Genomic DNA, 13,866 nt, shown 5'->3' with positions numbered 1-13,866 from the left:
TATTATACTCTTCAAAGGACTAGAAATGTAATTTGTAGCTTAATGGGCCAATTTTTGGGCTTTTCGGCCCATTGAGCCCAAAATTGCGAAAAATCAAATTTTCAAGGGGTTGAATGATAAATTTCACAAAACAGGAGGTAAAAAGTGTAAACAAAACAAATTCAAGGGTTAAAATGCTTTTCTTTTCCAAAAAGGATCAAAAATGTAAAGTTTTTGGAAATTGGGCCAAAAATGTAAAAATTGCGAAAAGATTGGGTTTTAACTGAAAATTTTGTATTGGAAGGGCTGAAACTGCCAAAGAGTAAATTTTGAGCTAAAAACCTTTATTTAAACAAGTCTATGGTAAAAAATGTCAAGAAAATGAGTTAAGGGCCTAAAATGTCTTTTCTTTATGTAAGGGACTAAAATTGTCATTTTTATTAAAGAAAGGGTTGAATGGGTCAAATCAATATTTTGAGTCAATTATTTTGGTTTTAAGACATTTGGGTTAAAGAGAATACCACATTACAACTTATGAAAATAGAAGGAAAAATATACATATATTCTCAATTATCGTTATAAACAACCGACAAGTTTCGTGCTGTTGAGATTTTAACAATTTTTCAATCAAACTTCCGACCATTATATTATACCTAAAACACGTAAATATTCAAATAGTTGGACTTGAAAGATCTTAATCATGCTTAATGGGCCTTTGTGACCCATTAACGTGACTTTTGGGTTCGACGATAATAACACATGTCTATTGGGCTTCTTGTGACCCAATTACATGTTTAAGGGACCCTCAATGGCTTATATATGCTATTGGGCCTTGGTGGCCCGTTAGCATTGCTAGTAAGGTCCAAATTTAATCAAATATGAAATGGGCCAATGTGTCCTTCGTATAACCAATAGCCTTAAAGAACACGCGTAATTAGCAGGACCTTGTATTCCTCTTCTCCGTGTCTGTTAGGCTTATTTGAAATCAAAGTAAACAAATCCCGGTCGTTAATCAACAGTAATCAATTTTTTTTGGATTAAGTGAGTAATAACGGGCGACACCTCTAAGGGTCGTTCGTAGTCTGTAGTTATAATCAAAGTCTCCTGGAAGGAGAGCGAGAGTTTCTGTATAGATATATATGGGGGTGACTCCCCCACACCTCAGCTGTTCACTACAGTTAGACTCGGCCAGTCTAGGGTGACAAAATCTTAAGATCAATCCTGACATACATTAGGATGCCAAGACAGACGAACTAGTCATTATTATGCATGGTTATAACGACTCACATAATTAAATAAATCTAATACCATCCGAGTAATCAAGGAAGAGTAATCAAAAATCATTCGTTGCGGCGGTATATCAATTTGAAAACAATTATATTTTATGTTATCGGAAAACATCGGGTTTTTCGAGGAAATCAGCACCACTCGCTTGTACTTTTCTATAACTATAATATAAAACTTCCCATTTATACACGTTTTGAAATCATTCATGCATCAACTTATGGATCTTCACATTTTGGTAAACAATTGTCTTTTCAGAAAATATCGGATTTTCTGGGTTTTATAAACTACACAAATCATTTTTATCACAACCCTGCTTATGAACTCACCAATATTTCATATGTTGACGTTTTTTCAAAATAACTTATATTCTCAGGTAACAGGTAGGGTGCAGGGTAATATCAAGTATGTTAGGAAGCTATGTTTTGAAAACTCTTAAACAATTTATGTTATGGATGTGTAATATTTAAAACAATGTACTGGATGTGAACAATATCAGTTGTAATGTATTGATGCATGGTGATGTTTATGTTATGATTCATTTATATCCATTGTGATGATATTCAATTTAAGTCACGCGAGCCCTCGGACGTTTCCGCCGTCTGGTTCGGGGGTGTGACAATGACATACTATAAAAAACGGGTTGTACAAAAGACATGAACGCCCTCATTAGAAAACTTCTATCTTTGTAAATGAATATTTTTTTTACAAATATATGATTACTTTGATTCATTATTAAACAAAGTATGTTGCTATTACGAGTCTCACACCTAACAGACATTGTAGTTCTGCCATTTGTTTGATTCATTTTTTTATGTGACATTTGTGAATATTTCACACATATTACCTCCTATTTTACTTATTGCTTGTCAATTCGACTTATCAGAGCACTTCAATTCGTATGTGCTAGATGGAGTACACTTCAACCAAGAAAAATAATGTTGCACAAGATCACCCATCCATCGTCCATTACTAAATTTTATTTACTTCATTAGTATTGTTATACAAAGGTTTGTGATGAATATGTTACATATTTTATTTTATATAGTTTCTTGTCTATATATATATTTTTTAAAAATGTTAAATCTTGATTTAATGAATGCAAGTCAGCAGGTTGTAAAGGTGCAAGAAGAGAAAACTAATAAATATGGGATGATCATGGCTATGTCAAGCCAAAATAAAATTCTAAAGTAACAAATGCTAAATAAAATTTTATTTACTCCATTAACCTTTTATGATCGTTTGGTGTTATATTCAAGTATCTTCTCAGTAGGTGATTTCCATCTTAAATTGTTTAATAGATCCCCTATTCATCCAATTGTAGGTTATCGACACCTCCATCTTTTTAACATTCTCATCAATTCGACCCCATTTTATTAATCTCTATTTGAAAATTTTAAGTTTTTGGATATGTTTAGGGTTATCCATTGAACCCATTGAGCCGGTGATGAAGGAATTCAAGCTTTTAACTGCATGCCCTGGTATGTCTCTACCTTATCACATGTTTAAGAAATAGAACCTCAATTTACCAATTTCCGTAATGGTTTTGTCCCTACTTTAATTACGGTTGGCTACTTTTGTACTAAATAGGTATATAATGAAAATCAAGTTTTTTTTTGTTCTTTTATCTGTTTAGCATCGAAGCAACAATGAAATTTGTTTTTTTAATTCATCTTGAATAACCATTTGATAACTATATGTAAAAGATACGAATACTCAGCAGTTAAGACCACAAACCTTACTCAAACGTCCGCAGATGTCTTGAAGTAAACATTCATTTTTCCATTATTTTATCATTATCATAAAATAAAAAAGACATCCACATGTGTTTAAATTATTTAATACGTCTCTTAATAACAAGTATGTTGTGTGCCAATTCTATCTTTTGACATTTTCAATGAGTCACGGGCAATATCTAAATCGAGCAAACATAAATGTTTTTATATTTATTGGTTAGAGTTTCTTTATATTTAATATTGTGGGGGTTTTATGTGGTTCATTTTGAAGGAACATAAATAAGTTGTTATTTTTTGAAATAAACAGTTCTATTTCGCAATATAACCATAAAATAATATTGTATTTTGAAAGTACATTGTCAGATGTTGGATTATACTTGCGTAGACCCATTTTTACGCATGGTCGACTATATGTAGTTGTTTCCCGTGTCACGAGTAACAAATGTTTGAAGGTACTCATATGTGACGAAGAAAGTCATTCAACTAATAAAACAAAAAATATTGTCTATAAAGAGGTCCTTCAACGACTATATATATTTACCGATTTCAATGTATTTTCTACACATTTCAATAATACCAACAACCCTGTTTTTTTATAATTATTCTACAATATCTATATAAATTTGTATTTTATTTATGTGTTCCCCACGTTTAACGCGGGTCATAATCTAGTAGTAGACTATAAGACTACATTTACAATACTTGGATCAGTAATTCAGTATCCTCGAATTATATATATATATATATATATATATATATATATATATATATATATATATATATATATATATATATATATATAAGTCACCAATGTCACATAAAAACGCCAAAACTCTTCATGTTCTTCAATTACAATTGATGATACACCATGCATAGAGATCTATCACGAATAATTAACCATGTCAAGCAAAAATATTTACACAATAGTGATTCGTATACAACACTTTTTCTCTGTATATAATAATTTAAGATTTATAGAGTTATACAATACAACATTTTAAAATATAAATTGGTGTGTATGCATAAAAAATATTGTGTATGAATCAACTCTCATTCATTAACCATAGACATGCATAATCACGTACACAAATGGTTACAACATTGCTTAGAACATTTCATAGAAATGCCAAACCCCAGGTCATTTTCATATAGTGCATTCATATAATTTTTAACTTAAGATGTAGATAATCGACTCTTTGTTTTGTGCCTCTCAAATAGATCTTTAAGTGCTTCCACATACCACATGTATACTTCTGAAACCTTTAATCAATGATTATTAAAGGAGAAAGTGCGGTAAATTCATCCCATGTGGTATGTGTCATCATGTTTTTTGAGGGTTACTTGTGGTGTTACCGTACATGTATAGTGCCACATGGCGCTAACCGTACCATACGTTTTGTCCACATCCTCAAACCTTAGATAATATGAATCTATTTTTTCTCTTTTATTTTTAGTTTTGTACACTGCTATTTTTATATAATATTTTTTACTTCATTATTTATTTAGAAAGTTACTTTTTATAGTTTTCCCTTTTTAACTTTATTTAACCCAATTTTCATTTTTTATTGAATGAAATTAAAAAAAATGATGTTTAATTTATAACAAAATGATGTGTCAAATTAAAAAAAATGATAACATAGTGTAAAAATTGGAAAAATAAATGAAAACTTAATTATCTTTTGTGACAGTTTTTTTTTTATTATTCTTTTTTCAACCCAAACAATATCAAGTAAACATGTTGCATCAACGTCTCATTCTACGTTAGCAGTGACAACCAGATAATGGAGATAATGATCAAGATTGTAAAAATTGAAAAATGCAATCTCTTAAGTGCAATAAAAAAAAAGCAATGTTGAAATCCAAATATATATATATATATATATATATATATATATATATATATATATATATATATATATATATATATATATATATATATATATATATATATATATATATATATATATATACCTTTTGTGTAATTTACCTTAATAAATATGTATGAATTATCTTTGGCCCTGATGTCTAGTCTACATACAACTAACTGTTTGCCATTAAACCAAGCGGGACAATAAATAGGAAATACAAATATGGATATATGAAGTTCAATATAAGAGGTTTAAATGTTGATATGTCCAAAGTATTTCCAGTAATTGTTTAGAATATAGAGTTTATTATTTTCCATGGTGATATAAAAACATAAAAATATACTTGGAATGCACTTATATAAATTCTATTATAATTCTTTCTAACTTATTCCTTTAAGGGCGTGTTCGGCACGGAGCGTTTGAGAGCTTCTAACTTCTAGCGTTTGACAAAACGTTCCGTTTTGAACAGAAAACTTTGTTTGGCACTACAAGCTTCTAGCGTTTAGTTTAAACAAAACTCTCCAAATCCAAAAGCTACTTCATGTAGCGTTTAACAAAACACTACAAGCTACAAGCTACCCGCTACAAGCTATCAGTAAGTTTGCCGAACACGCCCAAAATCTAAGAAGCTTTTTGTTTAATTACTTTATTAATATTGGTAATTAAATCCTTCTTATATTTAAACTTACCATTATCAAATCATCTCATGAATTGTCTAATATTTTATAAATTCAAAGACTAATATTCTACATTTCTTATATCAAACAAGAAATTTAAATAAATACGTTGGGTGGATTGCTTTAAAAAATAGTTTTTATCATTTTTGACGATAAAAGTGATCAGGAAGTTCTATTACGATTATTTCTAACGTTAATACGCTGTGTCATGTGTGGATCGCTGGATTGGCTTCAAGAGAGAGTCTTCGTCCATGTTGAAGATAAAAAGGATTTAGCTGTAAGCGTTAAAAATAAAATTCAAATGTTCCTGCCCGGGATCGAACCGGAGACCTTTAGCGTGTAAAGCTAACGTGATAACCACTACACCACAAGAACTTTGTTATTGAATCTGTAAACTATGGATATATAACTACAGTGAAATAAATGACATACTTTCCAAAACTGTGAATTTCATCAATCAGTTGTCATTCGGAATTGGTTTATGACATATTCACATCAGCGGTGAATTGCATTTAATTCCCAAAAGGATATTGTTCGTTGCTGTATATTTTGAAAGCCTCCTTTCAAGGGAAGCAATGAAGAAATCTTAGATTGGTTTTATATTATTTTTTTATTTGGATAATTTGGAAGGCTCGTAATGTTTTGGTGTTCAATGGAAAGAGATGCTCTCTTTTTAAAGCGGCGATGATGTTAGGTTGGTGGCATACAAATAAATCAAACATAAATCGTTCAATTTTATTAATTGGTTTGACCAGTGTATCCCTCTGTTTAATGTAAGTAATTTGTAATTCTGTACTTTGTTTTTGTTTTTTTTCTAGCGTCTCGTTAGTTTGTTTAATGCAACCGCCGTTAAAAAAATCAGTATCACATAATTTACGCCAAACTTTTCATGTTCTACAATTATCACCGAGGATACACCATGCATAGAGATCTATCACGACTAACCCAGTCAAACCAAACATTTACACAAAATATTCGACGCTGTTTGTTTTTTCTAAAAAAATCACTTCCATATATTGTTGCGTCGCGTTGCACACGCGCAACACTTGACCCTTCGCAGCTGTTTGTTTTTCAGAAGACTTCTAACTTAAAAACTGTTGCGCGTGTGCTGCGTGGTGCAACACTTGACCCTCTGCTTCAAACCTCTTCACACCTTATTTTAACTTATTGCAGCAGTATGTAGAGGTTAAAAAACAAACAAACTTTTTATTACATGCTGCAGCCGTTTGGTCCCCCTCTTCTGCTACAGAGGGTTGCAGAGGTGGTCCGCAGACTTCAGACATTTTCTCTTCGAAAAAACAAACGACACCTTACTCATTAACCATAACTATTGAAATTTTACTCATGATGTATCTACATAACCACGTACACAAATGGTTATATCGAGTACAAATGGTCTTAACCTACCTAAGGATACATGCACAAATCTACTCTTACCACAACATTGCTTATAACTTTTCATAACAATGGCAAACCCTGTGTCACTTTCATATACTGCATTCAGATAATTCTTAACTTAAGATGAGGATAACCGGCTCTCATTTTGTGCCTCTCAAATAGATCTTTAAGTGCTTCCACATACTGCATGTGTACTTCTGAAACCTGCAATAGCCTTTCATAATCAGATTCAAGATACGAAAAATATAGCAACCTTAGAGATCCATAGCTTGAACATGTAACCACTATGACTTTTCTCCATATTGAAACCCACATATGGTCTGATTTCAGAGCGAAGGGACTAGCATGTTTCATGATATTAAGAAAAAGGAAACAAAATTATTCTTATTTGTCAAGTTTTCAGCTTTAGTGATCATCAATAATGAACTAATGGTATAGTTTCCAAATGAAGGTTTATGAAGAAATATGAGTTAGTTGTATATTTTCAAAAGGAAAACTTCATAAAGCCCACCCAAACTTGACCATCTAGCTAGGTCCTGTTTGTATTAGAACAACACAAGACTATGTTTATGGAACAAAAATTGCAAGGTGGGATAATGACACTCTATCAACCTCTCATTTTTCAAAAGACATAAATGTTTTTCTTATCCTCATCATCCAAATAGCGCTAGGAAGGTTGTTTAGTCCACCCTTATCACGTGCAAAAAAAAAAAAACAGTCATGCCCATAACAATGAAAAAGAAAGCATTCAAAACAGGTAATTGAATGTAATACCTCTTCCATGGTAGGTGTAGTGCTTTTCTTGAAATGTATAGGTCTGCCAACCACCACATGTATTGGTTGACGGAAGGGTAAAGGAGACCTGAAACAAAATAACCATTAATTATGATGATTACGTGGTTTTTGAACTTAACAAATAATGAAATCATATGAACTTAACACACCCTAAGATACCCCAGAAAACGACCGGTGTGAACCTTATAGCCCTTGAGAATTTCAGGAACAATTCCCCACGTGGCTTCCACCACTTGTAAGCATACGACTGCAGCATGCATGGCATTTGGTTCAACAGAGTCAACAAAACAAGAAAAGAAATGCATACAAACAGCAATTGAATATAAGAATAGGTCTAATATAACAAGAAAGGTGTTGCACTATCCTTCAAAGGTGTACCCAGTTATAAGAATGAAAATTGTGATGAATTTGGATGATAGTTCTATAATTGGTAGGTTTTACATAATACAATGTTGTAATAGGAAGAAATGTAATAGCGCAGCATCAAAATTAGAAGAATTATACCTGACCGAAAGCAAAAACAGGAACCAAGGGGCAATTATTCTCCATTGCAATTCGTACAAATCCTTTCCTTGTTTTCAAAAAGACGGTCTATACAAATTACTATGTTAGACCATTCTCAAAGTTCAATGAAACCACCACATAAGAAAATACGTAAAAGATGATATTAGATGAAAATTAGAAAGAAACGATTTTGAGAGCTTATTTTGAAAAGAACAAAAAAATTCTGAACCTCGGAATCATGCTCCATGTAAAATGTCTCCTGCGTGCCACCTGGTACTATTACACAGCTATAACCAGCTTTTAGAAGAGAGGAGAAATTTGTCCTTGAAGCTTCCGTTAGCCCAAGCCATGTACATATATGCCTCATGAATGGTGTACAGAAAACCTATGTCACGACGCCATATCTGATATATAATATGTGATAGCAGAGCAACATCATAATATTTGGAACTCTTAGGCCCAGTTTATTACAAAGGACATGTACAGAACATGACAGCCTAACTAGGACTATAGAACATGACAGCCTAAGTAGGACCAAACCGATGCCAATGAGAGAATATTTCCAAATTTATTGTCTCAATAAAAAAAAAGTGAAACATGAACTCATTTGGTAGTTTAGGTTGGGGTTGTTACATGAGAATATACATGACTATAAATGCTTTTTATGGCTTATTTATTATGAGTATATTCATATCTTTTGCACAAACAAGATAACCAAAGTCGGTCTGTGTCCCACCTTATTTTAGTTTTTCTTTTGCTTGAGACGAAAGCTGTGATTTTTTGTCCCATTAACATCACGCGTAGTCCAATACACACTAAACACAGTACAACACATGTTCTGATCCGTCTAATTTTCCTATGTTACAAATGGGCTTAAAGAAGGTGGAGTAGCAAATCTTACAGCTGTACTTGCAAGGACCTTTGCTTTGGAAAGAGGCATAAAACTTGTAAGATCTGTCAGTGTGACAACTCCGATTGGCCAAACGGAATGGGGCTCATACCCAAAAACTACATGGAGCAAGGCATATAAGTTATATTAAAAACAACAGCATACGGTAATACAATAAAAGTAGAGGGGTTAAGTGCAATAGAATAGGAAAATACGATTCATTAATTTATATATTATAGCATTAAAACTTCAATTACTTCCTTTTAGAAAATTGCGCTTTTCAAAATTTACCCAATTAGGGCAATGCAATTAAATAAATGTTTGTCGTGAGAGAACCATGGCACTCAATCTTGATTGGTCTTTGGATGAAAACTATTAGTTGCCGAGATTTCAAAGCAGTTAGAAAGGTAAAAACAGTTAGCCACCAACAAATCACCGTTATCAGCAGCCGGATAAATTTTGTTTCAAGAGTTGTAATTGATTTTTATATTTCTCTCATGCAGATAAGTTTTCTAATAAACTTGACATGTATGCATCATGCATGTATGTGTGTATGTATGTATGTTTATGTTTGTGTGTGTTCACAGAAAGAGATAGTGGTGGTCAACATAGAAGGAAAAGGGAAGGCGAAAGGTGGGTTATAGGAAGCGAGGGACATGGGGGGGCATGCAGCGGTTGTGTGGTCCTAAACTTTTTTACAAAACGGCAAGATTGACTCGTGTCATATTCAAAAAACTTTAGATAGGGTCTAAAAAATTTCAAACTTGTATAAAAGGTTCAAAATCAAGATTTTCATGTGATTTTGGTCTGACAAAGTTGAAAAGACTATTATGTCCTTTTTTTAAAGAGACCAAAGACTATTATGTCCTTTTAATATCTCTTATGTAATTTTTTTTATATTTAGTCTATGCTTTATTAATTCAAAAATAAAAAAATAAAAGAGCGGGCCTCTCTCTCTCTCTCTCTCTCTCTCTCTCTCTCTCTCTCTCTCTCTCTCTCTCTCTCTCTCTCTCTCTCCTATGTATCTGATCTTGTTCTCTCCAAAACATAAATCGACTTTAAGCCACCTCTGAAATTGCACTAGGAGATCAAAAACACCACCTCTAAAATTCCTTGCATCTTCGATCCTATACCATTCCATTGTCTCAGTGATGTTTCTATTTGGGTTTAGACCCAACTTCACCTTCTTCTTCTTTTGTCCCGTTTCTTGCTACACCGGTGTAAATTTGGTTTCTTCATTGTGGGTTGGAGGATTCTACCGCCAATGTGTTTATAGGGATGAACACACACACACACATAACAAAGGGTTTATGTGGATAAACACAAAAACATCGATTTCAGATTCGATGGAGAAAAGAATGTGGGTTTGCAGGGATGAACGTACACATAAAAATCCTTTTTTTAGAAATCGTTTTCTTGAAATCATATTTCAGATGGGAGAGCTTGAGTGTTTTTCAGAGATGATGATTTATAGATGATGTCGTTGCCTCCATGTGTTGGTGTTGCCTATAGGTGTTACTTCTACCCCTCACCCTCTTTAATTTGCTTCACGTGGTTGCAAAAGAAACCAAATTTAAATTGATTTTTTTTTCTTTTGGAATCGATCAGACTAGGAACAAAAAGACAGAAAATGGTGGTGTAAGATCTATTGGAGTATATAGCTTTAGAAAAATTGAAAAATACACACTCACACAGTTAAAAAATAGAAATGGTGGTGTAGACCCAGTTGAAATTAATATCGTATTCAAAGAAGATGGAAAAATCAATGGAAACGGAGATCAAAGAAGGAGAATTCATTTAGTCTTGAATTGTCCGAGATGGAGAAATCATATTTAGGGTTAGCAAATTTGGGTTATTTTCACTGTGTGTGTTTAATTTTCCTTTTGTGTATGAAGAATTTTATGAGTGTGTATTCTTGAAGAGATGAGTTTTGAAGGTATAGAGAGAATGTTAAGTTCTTTGATGAAAATACATGATGTGTGTGTGTGTGTGTGAGAGAGAGAGAGAGAGAAAAAAAAATAGGGGGACCGGTGGAGAGGGTTGGGGTGGGGTAGGGTGAGATTTTGTTTTAATTATTTAAATACTAAAAGAAGCAAAAGAAAATAGAAAAAAGAAATGAAAATGATATAATTGACCTTTCAAATGCATCAAGGTAGGGATGAGCATTTGGACCGGGGAATCGGCCGGTAACCGGTACCGGAACCGGAACCAGAACCGTTACAATCATCTCAACCCGATGGAACCGGTCGGGCCGGGACCGGGACGATATTCTTGTGGATTTTTGGAACCGGGAATCGGTAGGAACCGAAACCGGTAGAACCGGCAAAAACCGGAACTGTATGTTACTATTTCTCGATGACCGGTTCTAACATTGAAAACACGGCAAGAACCGGGACCAGTAGAACCGGTGGTCCGGTTCGGTTCTTAATTTTGGCCGACTTCGGTTCCCGGGTCGGGTCCGGTTCGGGCCGGTTCTAGCCGGGTCGGTTCCTTTGCTCATCCCTACATCAAGGTCAACAAACAAGGAAAAACTTTGATTTTGGACCTTCTATGCAAGTGTGAAAGTTTTGGATTCCATCTAAAGTTTTTTGAATACCATAGGGACCGATCTTGCAGTTTTGTCTAAATTTTTCTAAATAATATAAATAAATAAATTTAATGAATTAAAATTGAATAAATAATTATTTAAGAGGTAAATTAATCACAAAGACCAAATTCATTAAAAACACTCTTTTGGCTGTTCAATGCAAAAAGTAATTTAATTGAAGTTTTGGAGCTTTTCTAAACATTGCTATTAGTGAATATATATATATATATATATATATATATATATATATATATATATATATATATATATATATATATATTCTTTCATTAAGATTTAAAACAAAAAAAAAAAAACACCCCTCCCTTTAAAATGAAAATTAGTCTAGGAAAAAGAATAACATTTTAAAAGGTATGAGCCATTCTATTTCTATATGAAAAACAAACTAAATTCAATTTTAAGAAACGAAAGTAGTACCGAATGAATAATTATCCAATTTATATTGTTGTAGAAGTTTCAAACTATGTCAATTCACAAACGTACCAAATTGATCAAGAACATAATGGATTAACGGGCTCACTTACCATAAGCTTGATCAGGATTGAAGGATTTATAATCCGCTACATGTAGTGTGACTGGAAAAAAGCCCATTGCATGCTTGCATATATACCTGAAATTGACAATGAGACACAAAAATATCTAGTGATTATTGTGACATAACAACATAACATTTTTCACTGTTTGACAAAAATAATTATGATTCTGATTTTAATTATTTATTACTAAAATAATTATATACTCTCCGCAATAGGATAAGGTTTACCTTTTAAAAAAAAATCATATTTAAAAAATAAGTAATCAAGTCGGATAATCACTTTCAAAATCACTTCGAGACACCCATATATATGTCATAACACAGTATCTTAATGTATCTTAATATCTTATGGTACTGAAGTTTACGAAATTATAATATTAACGGATTAACCTGCCTAAAGCTCTGCCCCATCTGCTATTCTCGTTAATCGGGATTACCATTAAGATCGCAAGCATTCCCAGAACACTGAAAAGAAAGAATTTAAATGAAAAGACGAAAAAATAAATGGAATAATAGTGACTTTTGTTTGTAAACAACAAATTCGAGAAGACTCATATTGCGTAGTGACTTACAGAAAGAATTTGTGAAGAGGAAGAAAGAAGAAAGAAGCAAGAACGATGAAAGTGTTGAGATGTACAGAGCCAAGCCAAATCATCATTGCAAATACCGTAGGAATGAGTGGTTGTCTTTTTCCGGTGAACTCCGCTGGTGTGAGTTCAGGCATGGGCGGCAGCCGGATTTCATTCGTATCCTCAGTCGTCGACATGGAGAAACAGTTTTACTAAATGCTTTGGCAGTTGTAAAAAGCGTAAGCTGAAGAGTCTAGAATGATCTTTATGTCTTATGTTCTTTCTAAATAGATATAACTATAGAAATATCTAAAAGAGACTAGGTTTCTTGATCAACACATCAAGTGTTTCAGACGTTGTCACCAAATATCATATATGAATATATAGTCCTTCTTTGTTTCATCTTGACAGAGTATAATTACTAGGGCCAACAAACTCATGACAAACAATTAATTAAAACATTTTATTTTAGTTTGTGTCACCGGTCATTTAATATAATTGGCATAAACTGATAAACACATGCAAAAGAGGAGATCTAATGCAAATTTGATGGTACAGAATGCATATTTGCATATAAGGCAAGTTTGATTTTGGACACAACTAATTGTTGGGTGTGAAGGGCACACGTCCGTTTACGGGGTACATAATTCTTTATTAGTAGATGTATTATAGATGTCACAAAAATACATAATTCTTTATTAGTAGCTCTATTAGAGATGTCATGAAATTCATATAATTCTTTATTAGTCATATAAGTCTTTATTATAGATATCATAAAAGTCACATAAGTCTTTATTAGTAGCTCTATTATATATGTTACAAAAGTAAATAATTATTTATTGGTAACTCTATTATAGATGTTACAAAATTCGTATAATTCTTTATTAGCAGCTCTATTATAGATATCAAAAAAGTCAATGACACTTTATTAGTAACTCTATTATAGATGTCACAAAAGAATGTATGCTATGAAACATTGTTGGAGCCGGGATCAAAGTAAAGAAGAGTAAAGGGTATCCCCAAATTA

General features: G+C 32.6%; 1 protein-coding gene and 1 non-coding gene across 2 annotated transcripts; both read right to left on the bottom strand.

Annotated features, from left to right (window-relative positions):
• Positions 1–5,846: 5,846 nt before the first annotated feature.
• On the bottom strand, positions 5,847–5,919 carry TRNAV-UAC (transfer RNA valine (anticodon UAC)). Its single transcript has one exon. It is a non-coding gene; the product is annotated as a tRNA-Val (tRNA).
• A 942-nt stretch (positions 5,920–6,861) lies between these two features.
• LOC145131003 (diacylglycerol O-acyltransferase 2-like) lies at positions 6,862–13,188 on the bottom strand. The gene is made up of 9 exons (XM_079065742.1): positions 12,843–13,188; positions 12,661–12,735; positions 12,260–12,345; positions 9,143–9,249; positions 8,471–8,626; positions 8,242–8,328; positions 7,887–7,984; positions 7,717–7,804; positions 6,862–7,146 (listed from the first exon to the last, which is right to left on the bottom strand). Exons 1-9 carry the CDS (start codon positions 13,034–13,036, stop codon positions 7,045–7,047), a joined length of 993 nt encoding a protein of 330 aa, XP_078921868.1. The 5' UTR covers positions 13,037–13,188; the 3' UTR covers positions 6,862–7,044.
• Between the last annotated feature and the right edge of the window lie 678 nt (positions 13,189–13,866).

This window comes from Lactuca virosa, chromosome 8, assembly GCF_052849685.1.
Source record: "Lactuca virosa cultivar CGN04683 chromosome 8, Lactuca_virosa_CGN04683_v6, whole genome shotgun sequence".
NCBI lineage: Eukaryota > Viridiplantae > Streptophyta > Magnoliopsida > Asterales > Asteraceae > Lactuca > Lactuca virosa.
The sequence above is the reverse complement of the archived record's forward strand: the minus strand, read 5'-3'. Positions and strand labels throughout refer to the sequence as shown.